General features: G+C 51.3%; 2 protein-coding genes across 2 annotated transcripts in view; both read left to right on the top strand.

Annotated features, from left to right (window-relative positions):
* LOC144891816 (uncharacterized) overlaps positions 1-13,680 on the top strand; it is a 1,036,251-nt gene that overhangs the window by 298,115 nt on the left and 724,456 nt on the right. The window lies entirely within an intron of this gene.
* LOC144891558 (uncharacterized) lies at positions 1,199-2,500 on the top strand. The gene is made up of 3 exons (XM_078775171.1): positions 1,199-1,307; positions 1,461-1,684; positions 1,842-2,500. The coding sequence occupies exons 2-3, from the start codon at positions 1,491-1,493 to the stop codon at positions 2,374-2,376; spliced, it is 729 nt and encodes a 242-aa protein (XP_078631297.1). The 5' UTR covers positions 1,199-1,307; positions 1,461-1,490; the 3' UTR covers positions 2,377-2,500.

Here is a 13,680-nt window from a genome sequence, read left to right as displayed (position 1 = left end):
ACCACAATGGGCATCTGTCCTGCATTGTTACCAAGATGCTTCACATCTTTGCCGCTGCAGGCCATCATCAGTATGCCAAGGGCGCACGGCTGTACTGTCAACTCATGAAGGAACTAGAAACTTTGCCTGCTTACAAAGACACCTTAGAACGTCTCACTGCCCACGGGAACCACGTTGTCCGTTACTCAAGTCATGAGTGGTCCGGCACATGGTGTGACATTTGCATTGAGCAGACATTAATGAAGGCAGCCAAGTCACAAGGTGGACTGAGCAGAGGAAGAATGAGAAACAGTTTTTCTGGCCACAAATGCTGGGTGCTCACCCTCAGTCACCTGTCTGATGTCAACCGGCGGATGGAGGAGGACGTCAGTAAACATGTTCCAGTCCACAGAGACCTTGCCAAGACACAGATGAAGCGAGATGCAGAGGCAGTTGAACTTGTCCTAAAATGGTTTGAGGAGATCAAGCCATTCGACAACGATAGAGACAAGGAGTTGCTCGTGTCTTTCTCAACAGGATTCACAAGCACTGGAGATGACGCAGTCAATGCTGAGAGAGCAGCTGAAGTTGGGATGGAGATGCAGATCAAGCTGGATGGACAGTCAGTGACGTCGACCATGGATGTCAAGTCAAAGATAAAAGCCCTGTCATCACTAAGAAAATTTCCCTTGGTCAACGAGAAAAAGATTCACCTTGACTCACTAAAGTTGTTCAACCGACTGATCATTTTCGCCCAGCGGGATATGACAGTTGAGACAAGCTTACAGTATGAGCTGACTCCCTTCCCATTGTCCCTGATCAGCAACAAAGATCAGAAGATGAACAAGGCAAACAAGGCAGACTTTTCAAATACAAGCCTGAAGGCGTTAACTGATCCACTTGACTTGACTAACCAACCCTGCTGCACCCTCGTAATTGATGGCGGATGGCTTGTCTACATGGTAAAGTGGGAACAACGTCAGACCTGGCAGGAGATCGCCAACAGTTACCTGAGCTACGTGCAGTATCTGGGCCGCTGCTCCCAGAAGATCATTGTGGTCTTTGATGGCTACAGCAGATCACCAAAAGATCACAACCACATCCGGCGTACCAAGAATTACTGCTGTAATCTCCAGATTCGACCAGATATGTCCAACTGGACCCCAAGAGCAAAGTTTCTGGACAACACTCATAACAAGAGTGAGCTCATCCACCTTCTCTCTTCAACCTTCTGAAAACATCACATCACTGTGGAGCAGTGTGACAATGATGCTGACACTTCAATTGTGAGAGAGGCATTGGCTGCTGCTTCAGATGGCTCTGTTGAGGTCAGTACCATTTGTGTCTTCAGTTAGTATAACTATTGGATGGAGCCCGGGGGGAGATGGGGTAATTTAAAAATAAGAGAATTCACACTGTTGAAAAGTTAAATCTGTTCTTGAATGGTTCATTATGCTTTGTACATGTAGTAATATTTTCAGGTGCGGGCAGAAGATGCAGACGTGCTGGTAATGCTGGTGCACCATAGCTCAGACAGCCACCATCCACTCTTCTTAACCACATCAAACGGCTCTTATGACGTCCGAAAGATCAAAGAATCTCTCTCCGAAACACAGAAGAGCTACCTGCTCTTCTGTCACGCCTTCACGGGGTGTGATACGGTTTCTGCAATCGCTGGTCATGGGAAAACAACTCTATTTGCCAGGTAATAATGATAATACTACTATTACGTCGGCAAATAATACTAATACTAATAATAATTATAATCATTGTCATCATAGTATAAATGTTAAAAATAAGAATAATTTTATTTCTGTTTTACATTATACTTTACTTGACATAGACCTGGTGCTTTTTTTTAGGTTTTGCGAAGGGGACGCGGCTGAGTACATCGACATCTTCCTTGACACAGAAGCCACCAAGGAAACAGTGATTCAGGCTGGTACTGCGATTTTCAAGTACATTTACCATGGACGAGATACTACATTGGGTGAAATTCGGTACAACATGTTCTCAAGGAAGGCAGCGGCAGGAGTGATCAAACCAGAGACTCTACCTCCAACAGAGGGTGCAGCTGCACAACATTCACTCCGTGCCTACCTGCAGACCCGGGACTGGATCCTTCTACAGAGCATGTCTCTGAACCCCAGTGACTATGGATGGACAATAGGTGTGCATGGGTATGAGCCAGTTCCAACACTGGACCCCACGGCTCCTGAGGAGCTATTGCAGTTCACGAGCTGTAATTGTCATGGAGATTGCAGCAACCGGCGATGCAGCTGCAAGAAGAATGGGGTCACGTGCATCTCGGCCTGTGGAGTCTGTAATGGCATTACATGCAGAAACTGCAGTCATGATGTTGTTGAGTCTGAAGAAGACATAGACAATGACTGTTGAAACTTCTGACATTGTGAATGAGAAATAACTCTTGAGTATTATATATGTATGTGAAATAAAAGCTACTTTGTGTGTAAATGTAAAAGTGAAAATATAAATGTTAACAATCAACTCAGAATCATGAAAAACCCTTATTTGACCCCTCATAAGTTACTTAAGGGCCGATTTAAAAAAATAAAAATTCTCGAAAATAATTTTTCGGTACCCGAATTCAACAGCTTTTTTTCTGGGTTTCCCACGGGAGTTGAACTTCAACATTTTAACACATGTTATTACACACCTTTACAAACATATTGGTGAAGAAATTTTTTGGTAACAATTTAGTTAACAGATTTGTGAAATATCTCATAAAATGCCCTTACTAGACGGCCCATGTTAATCAGGTGAATAAATGTGGGAAATAGTTCACCAACCCGCGATTATTCGAGCGCATTGACCGCAATCTGTAAACCCTACCTCTGTGGCGGACACGAAAGCTCACTGGCGTGAGGGCATCATTCCACGCACCAAGTGGGCGGCGGCCACGCCCGAGGGGTAGGCGTGGCCGTGGGATATACACCGGGCGCGCAGCCCGGAGCGCGCCAGTGCTACAGTTGAGCTCGTTTAATAAAGACTCTTAAACTCACCGCGTTGTCTGCTTCCTTCTTGTTGTACAAGCAAGCGCGCGTAGCACCGCGCTTCATTGGTGACTCCGACGTTCTGGTCAGCCATCGCTGACCACCCGAATAAGCCAACGCAATGGCAAACAACGCGGTCCAAATGAAACTCCCCGAGTTCTGGGAGACGCAAGCCGAAGTCTGGTTCCTGCAGGCAGAAGCCCAGTTCCGACTTCGAGGCATCACGTTGGACGAAACCATGTACTGCCACGTGGTCACTTCCCTCGGGCCCGGCATGGCCGCTCGCGTCGTGTCGGTCCTCAGGAGCCCACTGGCCGACGGCAGGTACGAGGCGATCAAGCGTCTCCTCCTCGCCACGTTCGGCCTCACGGTGGACGCGCGGGCCGACTGCCTCCTGGACCTCCCCGAGCTCGGTGACACGTGACCGTCGGTCCGCATGGACCACATGCTGCCGTTGATGGGCAACGAAACCCCGAACGCTCTTTTCCGGGCGTTATTTCGACGCCAGCTGCCGGCACGAGTCCGCCTCGCGTTGGCCGGTTCTGTGACGACGGAACCCCGAGTGCTCGCTGCCGAGACCGACAGGTTCTTCGCGGCTTTGGACGCGCAGGCAAGTTTTGGCACGGCCGTCGCACATCCAGAGGCTGACCCTGATGCTGATGCACCACACCTCGGGGATCCCGAGGCTGACCCACGCCGCGTGGCCGCCGCCACGCCACGCCCACCACCACCACAAAAACCACGGCCTCCGCCTTCGCCGCAAACCTGGTGCCATTTCCACGCCAGGTTTGGCCACAAGGCGAGGACTTGTTGCCCGCCATGCTCCTTCGGCAAGTCGGGAAACTACAAAGCCGGTGCTCGGTAGCGGCCCTGAGCGTCGGCCATTCCGGAAGCCTTCTTTTTATAACGGACACCTTGTCCGGGCGCCGTTTCCTATGTGACACGGGGGCACAGGTGAGCGTTATCCCTGCCTCTACATCCGACAAGCACACCGCGGGCCGGGGCCCCGCGTTGCTTGCCGCGAATGGAACACCCATACGCACATTCGGGAAGCGCTGCCTCTCCCTGCGGTTCAGAAGGCAACGTTTCGCGTGGACGTTCGTCACCGCTAGTGTCCCCATGGCACTGCTCGGTGCGGACTTCCTCTGTGCACACGGGTTGTTGGTAGATGTGAAGAACAGACGTCTCGTCTAGGCTGAAACATTCAGCTCGCTTGCTTGCACGCTGAGCAGCTCGTTGAGCGGCTCACCGAGCGGCTCGCCAAGCTGCTTACTGAGCGGTTCGGTCCCGGCGAGGTTAGTTTGTACGCTTCCGGCAGCGGATGACTTCACCCGCCTCCTCGCCAGCTTCCCGGCCCTTACGCGGCCCACCTTCTCGGCGGGGGCCGTCAAGCACGGGGTGGAACACCACATCCCCACCGCCGGGCCACCGGTCTACGCCCGGGCACGCCGCCTCGAGCCGACGAAGCTCGCGGTGGCTAAAGCGGCGTTCGCTACGCTGGAGCGGCTCGGCATCGTGCGGCGCTCCGAGAGTGCTTGGGCGTCGCCGCTTCACATCATGCCAAAGCCTGGTGGGGGATGGCAACCATGCGGGGACTACCGGCGCCTCAACGACGCCACCACCCCCGACCGCTACCCCGTCCCCCACATCCAGGACTTCTCCGCCCGGTTGGCGGGCATGTCCTTCTTTTCGAAGGTGGACCTCATATGCGGCTACCATCAGGTCCCCGTCAGGCCGGAGGACATCCCGAAGACGGCGGTCATCACGCCGTTCGGACTTCGAATTTCTTCGGATGCCCTTCGGTTTGAAGAATGCGGCTCAGGCGTTCCAGCGACTCATGGACAGCATCTTGCGCGACTTGGATTTCGTGTACGTCTACCTGGACGACATCCTCGTCGCCAGCGCGTCCCGCGAAGAGCACCTTCACCATCTCCACACGCTCTTCGAACGTCTGGGCCAGCATGGCCTTATCGTGAACCCCGCCAAGTGCCGGTTCGGCGTCGCCGACATCGATTCATTGGGGCACCGCATCACCAGGCATGGGGCCGTCCCCCTACCGGCCAAGGTGGAGGCGGTGAAGGGGTTTCCGCGCCCCCGCACGATCAAGGGGCTCCAGGAGTTCCTGAGCATGGTAAACTTTTACCACCGTTTCCTGCCCCGCATCGCCCAGCTCCTGCGCCCCTTGCATGAGGCCCTCCGAGGGAAGCCGGGCAAAGGTGACGTTACCTGGACTGAGCAGATGGACGCGGCGTTCGCTGGCGCGAAGCTCGCCTTGGCTAACGCCACCATGCTCGCTCACCCGGCGCCCGATGCACCGATCGCCCTCACCACCGATGCCTCGGACTACGCGGTGGGCGCGGTGCACGAGCAATGGGTGTGTGGAGCTTGGCAACCGCTGGCGTTCTTCAGCCGGCAGCTTCGCCCGCCCGAACGCCGCTATAGTACCTTCGACCGCGAGTTGCTCGGGCTTCACCTGGCAGTCAGGCACTTCCGCCATCTGCTCGAGGGCCATGCGTTCACGGCCTTCGTCAACCACAAGCCATTGGTCTTCGCGATGGGCAAGGTCGCCGAGCCGTGGTCGGCCCGGCAGCAGCGTCACCTCTTGGCCGTGTCCGAGTACACGACGGACATCCGGCACGTCGCGGGGAAGGACAACCCGGTGGCGGATTGCCTTTCCCGGTCCGTCGCCCACGCAGTCCACCTTGGCATCGACTATGCCCGGATGGCGGCGGACCAGGCCGCCGACCCCGGCGTCCAGGCCTTCCGGACCGCCGTCATGGGCCTCCGCGTCACCGAGGTGCCGTTCGACGGCGCGGGCACGGCCCTCTTGTGCGACGTCTCCCTCGGGCGGCCTCGCCCCATCGTGCCCGCGGGCTGGCAGCGCTAGGTTTTTGACGCCATCCACGGCCTGTCCCACCCGGGCACGAAGGCCTCCCAGAGGTTGGTCGCCGACAAGTTTGTCTGGCATGGCCTCCGGAAGGCCGTCCGCGGCTGGACCAGGACATGCCTCGCGTGCCAGCGCGCGAAGGTGCACCGGCACACCCAGGCCCCATTGGCCCCGTTCACGGTGCCGGAACGAAGGATCGACCACGTCCACGTGGACCTGGTGGGACCTCTGCCCCCCTTGCGGGGTTTCACCCATGTCCTGACGATGGTGGACCGCACCACCCGGTGGCCGGAGGCCGTGCCTTTGGCGGCGACGACGGCGGCGGACATCGCACAGGCGTTCATCGCCACCTGGGTCGCCCGGTTCGGCACCCCCTCGGACATATCGTCCGACCGCGGCCCCCAGTTCACCTCGGAGCTCTGGGGGGCAGTCGCGCAGGGGATCGGAGTCCAGCTGCACCGAACCACGGCCTACCACCCCCAGGCCAACGGCCTGTGCGAGCGGTTCCACCGCTCGTTGAAGGCCGCGCTCTGGGCCACCCTCCGCGACGGCGGCTGGGTCGACAGGCTCCCCTGGGTCCTGCTGGGCCTCCGGACGGCGCCCAAGGACGACCTGCGCGCATCTGCGGCGGAGTTGGTCTTTGGACAACCGCTGCGGGTGCCGGGCGAGTTCCTCCCCGACCCCACGGCACCATGGTCCGTGGTGCAGGAGCGCTCCGCGCTGCAGGAGACGGCCTGGAGGTTCGCCCCGGTGCCGACGGCGCACCACGGGCACCCGCCTACGCACGTCGCTCCGGAGCTTCACACCGCGGAGTACGTCTTCATCCGGCACGACGCCCATCGGATACCACTGCGGCCCCCGTACGACGGGCCTTTCCGCGTGCTGGAGACCGGGGTGAAACACTTCACCTTGGACATCGGCGGTACTCCCGACTGTGTCTCGGTGGATCGCCTCAAACCGGCCCACCTCGACGTGGACCACCCACCGCCGGTGACTCGGCCCCCGCGTCGGGGCCGCCCCCCTGCGGGCGGACCCCCGGCACTTCCCAGGCCCGCCGGCACGCCGCCCCCCAGTCCTGCACCCATCCCGGGTGCAGCCGGAGGCATCCCAGCTGGCATCCCTGCACCTCGGACGCCGCCGGTCGCCAGAGGGCGCTTCGGCCGGGTCATCCGTTTGCCCCGCAAACTGGCCCTCCAGGTGCGCGGGAATTCTGGGGTGGTAGGGGCGCGTGTGGCGGACACGAAAGCTCACTGGCGTGAGGGCATCATTCCACGCACCAAGTGGGCGGCGGCCACGCCCGAGGGGTAGCCGTGGCCGCGGGATATACACCGGGCGTGCAGCCCGGAGCGCGCGAGTGATACAGTTGAGCTCGTTTAATAAAGACTCTTAAACTCACCGCGTTGTCCGCTTCCTTCTTGTTGTACAAGCAAGCGCGCGTAGCACCGCGCTTCACCTCAATGAATTCATCACGATAGAGCGATCATGATGGGGAAATCCATCACGTCCTGGAAGTCCTAGCAATGTCAATGTGGTTTTTTTTACGTCTGCCCCCCCCCCCCCTTCTCGTACCTCCTTCCCCCAAGCCCTCTCCCTCACACAGATCTCCCGATGTCTCTGCTCTCAAATGTTGTACTTGTGCGCTTCCCTCTTTCTCCCCATCTTGTCTCCCGCTCCCTTCATCTTATGTTTTATGTGTCAGTTTGTCTTTGTGTGATTAATGTTAGCTCTTACACGAGCCTCGATCTTGTTTATATTAAAAATACGAAAAAAAAAAATACAAAAAAAACAAAACCCAAGTGGGGAAACCTGGGAAACGCCTATGAACCCCACGAAAGGCAAGGCCCTCCTGCACTTCAATTTCAATAAAATTAAGATTTTGAAGATCGTTTAAAAATCCGGAAGTTTGGCGCAATCTTATACACCAACCACCCTTACACACTGTAATAAGATGACATTGAGTCGCAATTTAGAAGGCTTTATTGATCGGTACATATCGCCATTATATGGTGGACTCTTCTTCGCCCCACATGCCATGTCCTCTAATGCGATATATTGCATGGTTCGTGGAAGTATTATGGTGATTTGTGTTCTAATCTTCAAGTATACACTTCAATTTAAATAAAGGCTTAAAGAGGTTTAAAGACACACAAATAAATTAACATTTGTTTTTACCGACATTTTCCACAGTGTCCATTACATCACCCTATATAAGAGGTTACATTAGTTATTCGTGCCTGTTGTTTGTGTCATTTAGAACATTCTCAAAAACAGTAAGTTTCCTGTTTGGAATAAATTCTTTTCAATTTTGATTGACTGCCAGGCAGACAGAGTAAAAATACTATCTCACTCCTCTCTGTGCATGTGCGATTGAGACAAATTCAGAGCAAATGTACGGTAAAATGGTAAGTTTGTCTTTCTATTCATGTTCCGATTCATGTTCCAAACACAACATGTAATTTAAATAAGTTGTTCCTCGATCATAAACTGATAAGACAGACAGACGGACATACACGAACCAATTGCTTAACTATGCATTTCGCATTGTGTGTGCAAGGTAATGAAGGGGAAAATCAAAGGGAAGGGAATTAGAATAATCTAGTTGCCTTTGGGTTCATTTAAAGTTATTTAAGCTCAACTCTAACCTTACCCTTATTGCCTTTCCTGTAAATAAATGTTTCTCTTTGGTTTTATTCCCATTCCACATGACTCTCTCCCATGTTTGTCCTGAGTGGGTAAACCGGGTTTATTAATTGAGCAATCATAAACCGTAGTTTACGCTTTGGTGTATGCCTGACATGTGAAACTCCACGAGTCTGGTTGTTTATCTTCACATTAACAATCCTGCTGTCTAACTAAATAATATTAGGATAAAGATGGCCTCTTAACTGCTTGGTTATCTTTTGAGGGGAGTCATGTCGTATGATAGCACTCATTTCTGGGGCTAGAATATGCGACTAGTGCAGCTAGTGCACCTCTCCTCCCCAATAAAGTCAGAAAATTTTAATTGTGTGGACCATAAATATCGGTCCTTAAAAACCTGAGTACCTCTGCACATAGGTCATCCTAGTTTGGAGGCGATGTGTCCGTTTATGTTATTTTGTGTTGTTAGCTCTTACACGAGCCTCGACTTTGTATACAAAAAAAAAAAAGGTGTTGGTATACTTATGCACATGACGTCAGCATCATTGTCTGTATGATTCGAATATAAAGCTCTTTCTAACCACTGACTCACACTCACTCACTCATATAGATGTTTACTACTTTCTATTGTGCTAGAAATTTGATACTTTGCATAAAGATGTAACTCAAAACCACAATTCTAAGAAAAATGAAAAAAAGGCCATAAATGTCCACAAACGAAAATATCTGTAAATAAATGACGGTCCGTGGAGCTTTACTCCCACTCATAGTGTTACATGACTGAATTCAATGGCACATCACATGATCTTGCAGCCAGTATTATCGCTCCCCTGGGGAGCTGGTGATTCTCAGTGTTATGGCGGTACGATTAGGAAAGTGTCTGTCGGTTTTTTTTTTATCGTTTAGGACGATGTACAGTATAAAGCAGTCGTACACATTTATAGTTTAGAGACGATGTACAGTGGTAAGTGTTACAGTGCATATTTTAAGTATTGTGCGTTCACATAATCAGACTTGGTGGTGTAACGATCAGAGCTCTGAGTCTGGGAGGTTGGCAGTTGGAATCCCAGCCAAGTCATACCAAAGACTTTAAAATGATACGTGCTGCTTCCTTGCCTGATGCTCAGCATTTCAAAGGATAGAGCACAGACAAACAATGCTGGGAAGGCAATGTTAGACCACCCAGTATAACCCTTGCGAAGAAACTGCTGCGGCAGCACCCATGTTCTGTAAAGAGTGTGGTTCATCAAAATCAGAAATGTTTACATATACAGTTGGACCTTGGAGTGAGGTATTAGCCACCTTGGTTATAACAAATATTCAGAGCATGTTTTCGTAAATGCATATTTTCTCTGTATTCATGATACACATTATTGGAAAACCGGGACATAAAGAACAATTGCTTTGTCACAGCAAATTTGAATGCAAACCCAAGGCCCTATGTTCGAAAATTGTCCAAATACAGATTTGATTGCCAAAATTAATTACCTAAAACATCAAAAGAACAAATCGTTTTATTATTCCCTGCATTTTGTATCACCCTGGTGGCAAAATACACCACCCAGGGACGCCGCTGAGGAAAAGAGATGGAAACACTCAGCTATGCGAGACACAAGGCCTGCTTGGACGTTTGTTGGACACACATCTGCTTGGATGGAGACACACAGCTGGACGAGACACACAGCTGAGCGAGACACACAGCTGGATGAGACACACAGCTGGATGAGACACACAGCTGGATGAGACACACAGCTGGACGAGACACACAGCTGAGCGAGACACACAGCTGGACGAGACACACAGCTGGACGAGACACACAGCTGGACGAGACACACAGCTGGACGAGACACGTGGGAACGAGACACCACATCTAAAATGTTAAGGATGTGCAATGTGGGAACACCTACAAGAATATGATAATCAGTTTGTTTCCACTGTTTATAGGTATGAGCACCAGTTCCACCCCTTAACATTTGGCTTTGACTTAGAAGCATAAACACTGTCTTTTAGCATTGCCTATCAGCCTGCAAGAATGTAAACAATAGCTTTATTTTACAACTTTTGACCTTTTTACATTCAAAATTAGTATACCTTTCAACTATCATTTCTGAAGAGCTCATGTTATGGATTCGTTACTTCTGTTGTTGTGGTTTTCATCCACTGTAAACATTTTTGATTCCATGTATTATTATTATTGTTGTTTGAGGGAAATAGCAATTATTATTGTCAAAAGGTAAAAAGGTTAATGTTTTAAATGAAACAGGAACCGGACGGCGACGAAGAGGAAGAGGAAAAAAAAAGAAGGCGGAGGGACTGAATCGGGGAAGAAGCCGAGCGGCGTTGAGGGTTTGAGCCAACGCTAGCGAACGGAGGTCACTAGCGAACTTTTGGGTTTCCTGGGAAAGGGATTCCTGCGACAGAGTTGTTGTCGCTGTGACAGATCAACCTGCATGTCAGGTTTTGCGGTCGATTCCGAAGAGAATCGTTTGACTGCCGTTACGTCTCGAGTATGGGCCGTCGGCCATTTTGACTCGCGCGCTTTGCACGTTGAGCAAGGTTTCTTTGCTTCGCTTCAGCCATTTTCACAGCACCAGACGTTGATCTTGTGTGGGTGTGTGTAACGTGGCTTTTGATTGGAAAATCTGCGTGTCGCCGACTGTGAGCCGTGGAACGTCCATACCCGAGGGTGTGATTTCCCAGTCGCCTGGAGGGCGCCTTTGGATTTCCCAGTCGCCTTGAGGGCGCCTTTGTGCAGCTTTGGCCGCGTGACTGTGACTGTCATCCGAATGGGATTCTGGTCTCGATTGGACATCGTTCTGACGATCGCTGGAGCGGATCGACTTTGGCTTGAAGCCGGGATCGACTTTGGCTTGAAACCGGAATTAACTTGGGTTTGAAGCAGGGAAAGAGACATTGGGAATGTTCGTGTTTCACTCACTTGGAGCACAGTGAGTTATATATTACGAAACTGATGGTACCATCATAGGATATGTATTGATTGTACTTTTGATTACTATTATTGTTGTACTGTTATTCTTGTGTGATCTTAATACAATATTTGTTTGTAAGTAACAATTGGTGTGGCTTCACCATTGATCTTTGACATACAGAACAACACATTTTTCTGCCGTGACTCCTCTCGGGGCTCGGAGGCACACCGTGACCAGGGGGTTGGGGAGGAGCACGTAACACTCATTTCTGATCATCGATTTAGCTGCCTCCAGAATGAAAGCACAATCCACTACAAATATATAAAGTTTGTTCACAATCCACGTCATCAAATATATAAAGCTAATACTAATTTAATAGGTCTGTAAGTAGGATGTACCCCAGTATCTGCTTGCAGTCTGTAAGCATGCCCCCATATATATATATATATATATATATATATATATATATATATATATATATATATATATTGTTGCGGATATGAGGACTGTATATTTTTTTGATTGTGTGCTTTATTATTATTATTATTATTGTTTATTCTGCGCCCCCTGCCTCCGGAGCTGTGTAAAGGTGAAAGGGCATCCCATAATTAGTCCACAAGCATACACGTCAGCCAATAATAGAATACCCCTGTTTGATAGTTATATCTTATTCTGTGTTTTAGGGTAAGGCTGTGTCTCCCATTAATTGAAGTACTCCATTGCACCAGTGAAAGAGAATAGATCCCCTTTCATTCCCATCCCCAAAATCTCCATTTCCTTTCACATCCCCTTTCGTCATTGCCAAGCCTCGATTGCCAATTACCTCCCCTCCAAAACGACCATTGAACATGTGCTCGGGTCGGGGAAGAGGGGCGTGCCCGCCCGCCATCATCAAGGGCGGAGCCAGAGGGTCACGTGACCAACCAGGGCCGAGGTGAGCACACCGATGGGCGTGTCCTGAAGGCCGGCGGCTTGATCGCTGGAGGCGCTATAAAGGCGCGCGCGCAAGTGGGTTGCGTTGAGAGTCGGTGGTGAGAGTCGGTGGTGAGGAGTCGGTGGTGAGGAGTGAGTGGACGAAGAAAGAGAAAGAGTGGTTGGACCAAGAGAGAAAGAGTGGTTGGACAGGGAGACGTGCAAGAGTGTTGTTGAGTTGAGGGTTTGGACCAGACGAGTCAGACGAGCCCTGGCAAAGCAAGCGGCGGCCACAGCAGCAACAACACCCAACAGCCGCTTGGGGCCTGGACGGCGGTTTTGAGCAGGGCCGCGAAGGAACGGCGGCTGCTAAACGCGCCGATCGTGCTGCAGGACCCCCTTGGACCTTCCTCTCCCTCCAGCCATCCACCTCCTGCCTTTCCACCCTTCTTGTGTACGTGAGTTTGTTTTGTTTGTTCTGTCCCTGGGTTAATTAAGTCTGGATAAGCTAGTATTTGCACTGTGTCACCTGCGTCTTATGTGTTGTAAATAAACGTGACTGCTTTCTTTTTGCTTGTGTGTATAATAAATCCAATTACTCTTCTGTCCGTCTTCTCGTTTGATTCCTTTTCCTCTTTGCATTTCGTCGTTTTAGTCCTTTCCAGATTGGGCAGCTGCGGTGCGATACGGCCAAAGTTCTGGGTGAATCGGGTGAGTCGGGGAACAACTGTTCGGTCGCGGAGCCTTCGCTCGGCAAACAACATCCTAAACCGCGATCAGTAACAATTGGTAGTCAGGAGTTGGGATTCGAACCTGGGACTAAATTTATTTAGCCCAAATTTTGGACACCAATTGTACTATTGGCCGTAACAATTGGTGTCGGGAAGTGGGATTGGACCCGAAGCGCGCTTAACGCGCTCAAAATTACAAAGTACCGAAATTGCTTTTGTTTTACAAAACCCGAATTTTGAAATCGCGCCATGGCTGGTCAAGGCGACGGGATGCCGGTGGGAGAGATAGACGGGGTAGAATCGACCCAGGACCTCGGGGAAATGTATGTGGATGAAAGAGAGGAGGAGAACATTGGCAATGTGGTTGAGGGGTATCAGGCGCACATAATGGTGCCCTCGCGCACATGGTTATTGTGGCGCCAAATTTAGCCGCGCCCGTGACCGTAGCAGCACCGGTGGATTTGAACCTTTTTATGGAACAAATAAAGGCCTTTATGGTTAAGTCGGGCGAAGAAATGGAAGACAGAAGGAGGGCTGATAGCGAAGAAATGGAAGACAGAAGGAGGGCTGATAGTGAGAAAATGGAG

The sequence above is a fragment of the Myxine glutinosa genome, chromosome 4, assembly GCF_964187855.1.
Source record: "Myxine glutinosa chromosome 4, kmMyxGlut1.1, whole genome shotgun sequence".
Taxonomy (NCBI): Eukaryota; Metazoa; Chordata; class Myxini; order Myxiniformes; family Myxinidae; genus Myxine; species Myxine glutinosa.
The sequence above is the reverse complement of the archived record's forward strand: the minus strand, read 5'-3'. Positions and strand labels throughout refer to the sequence as shown.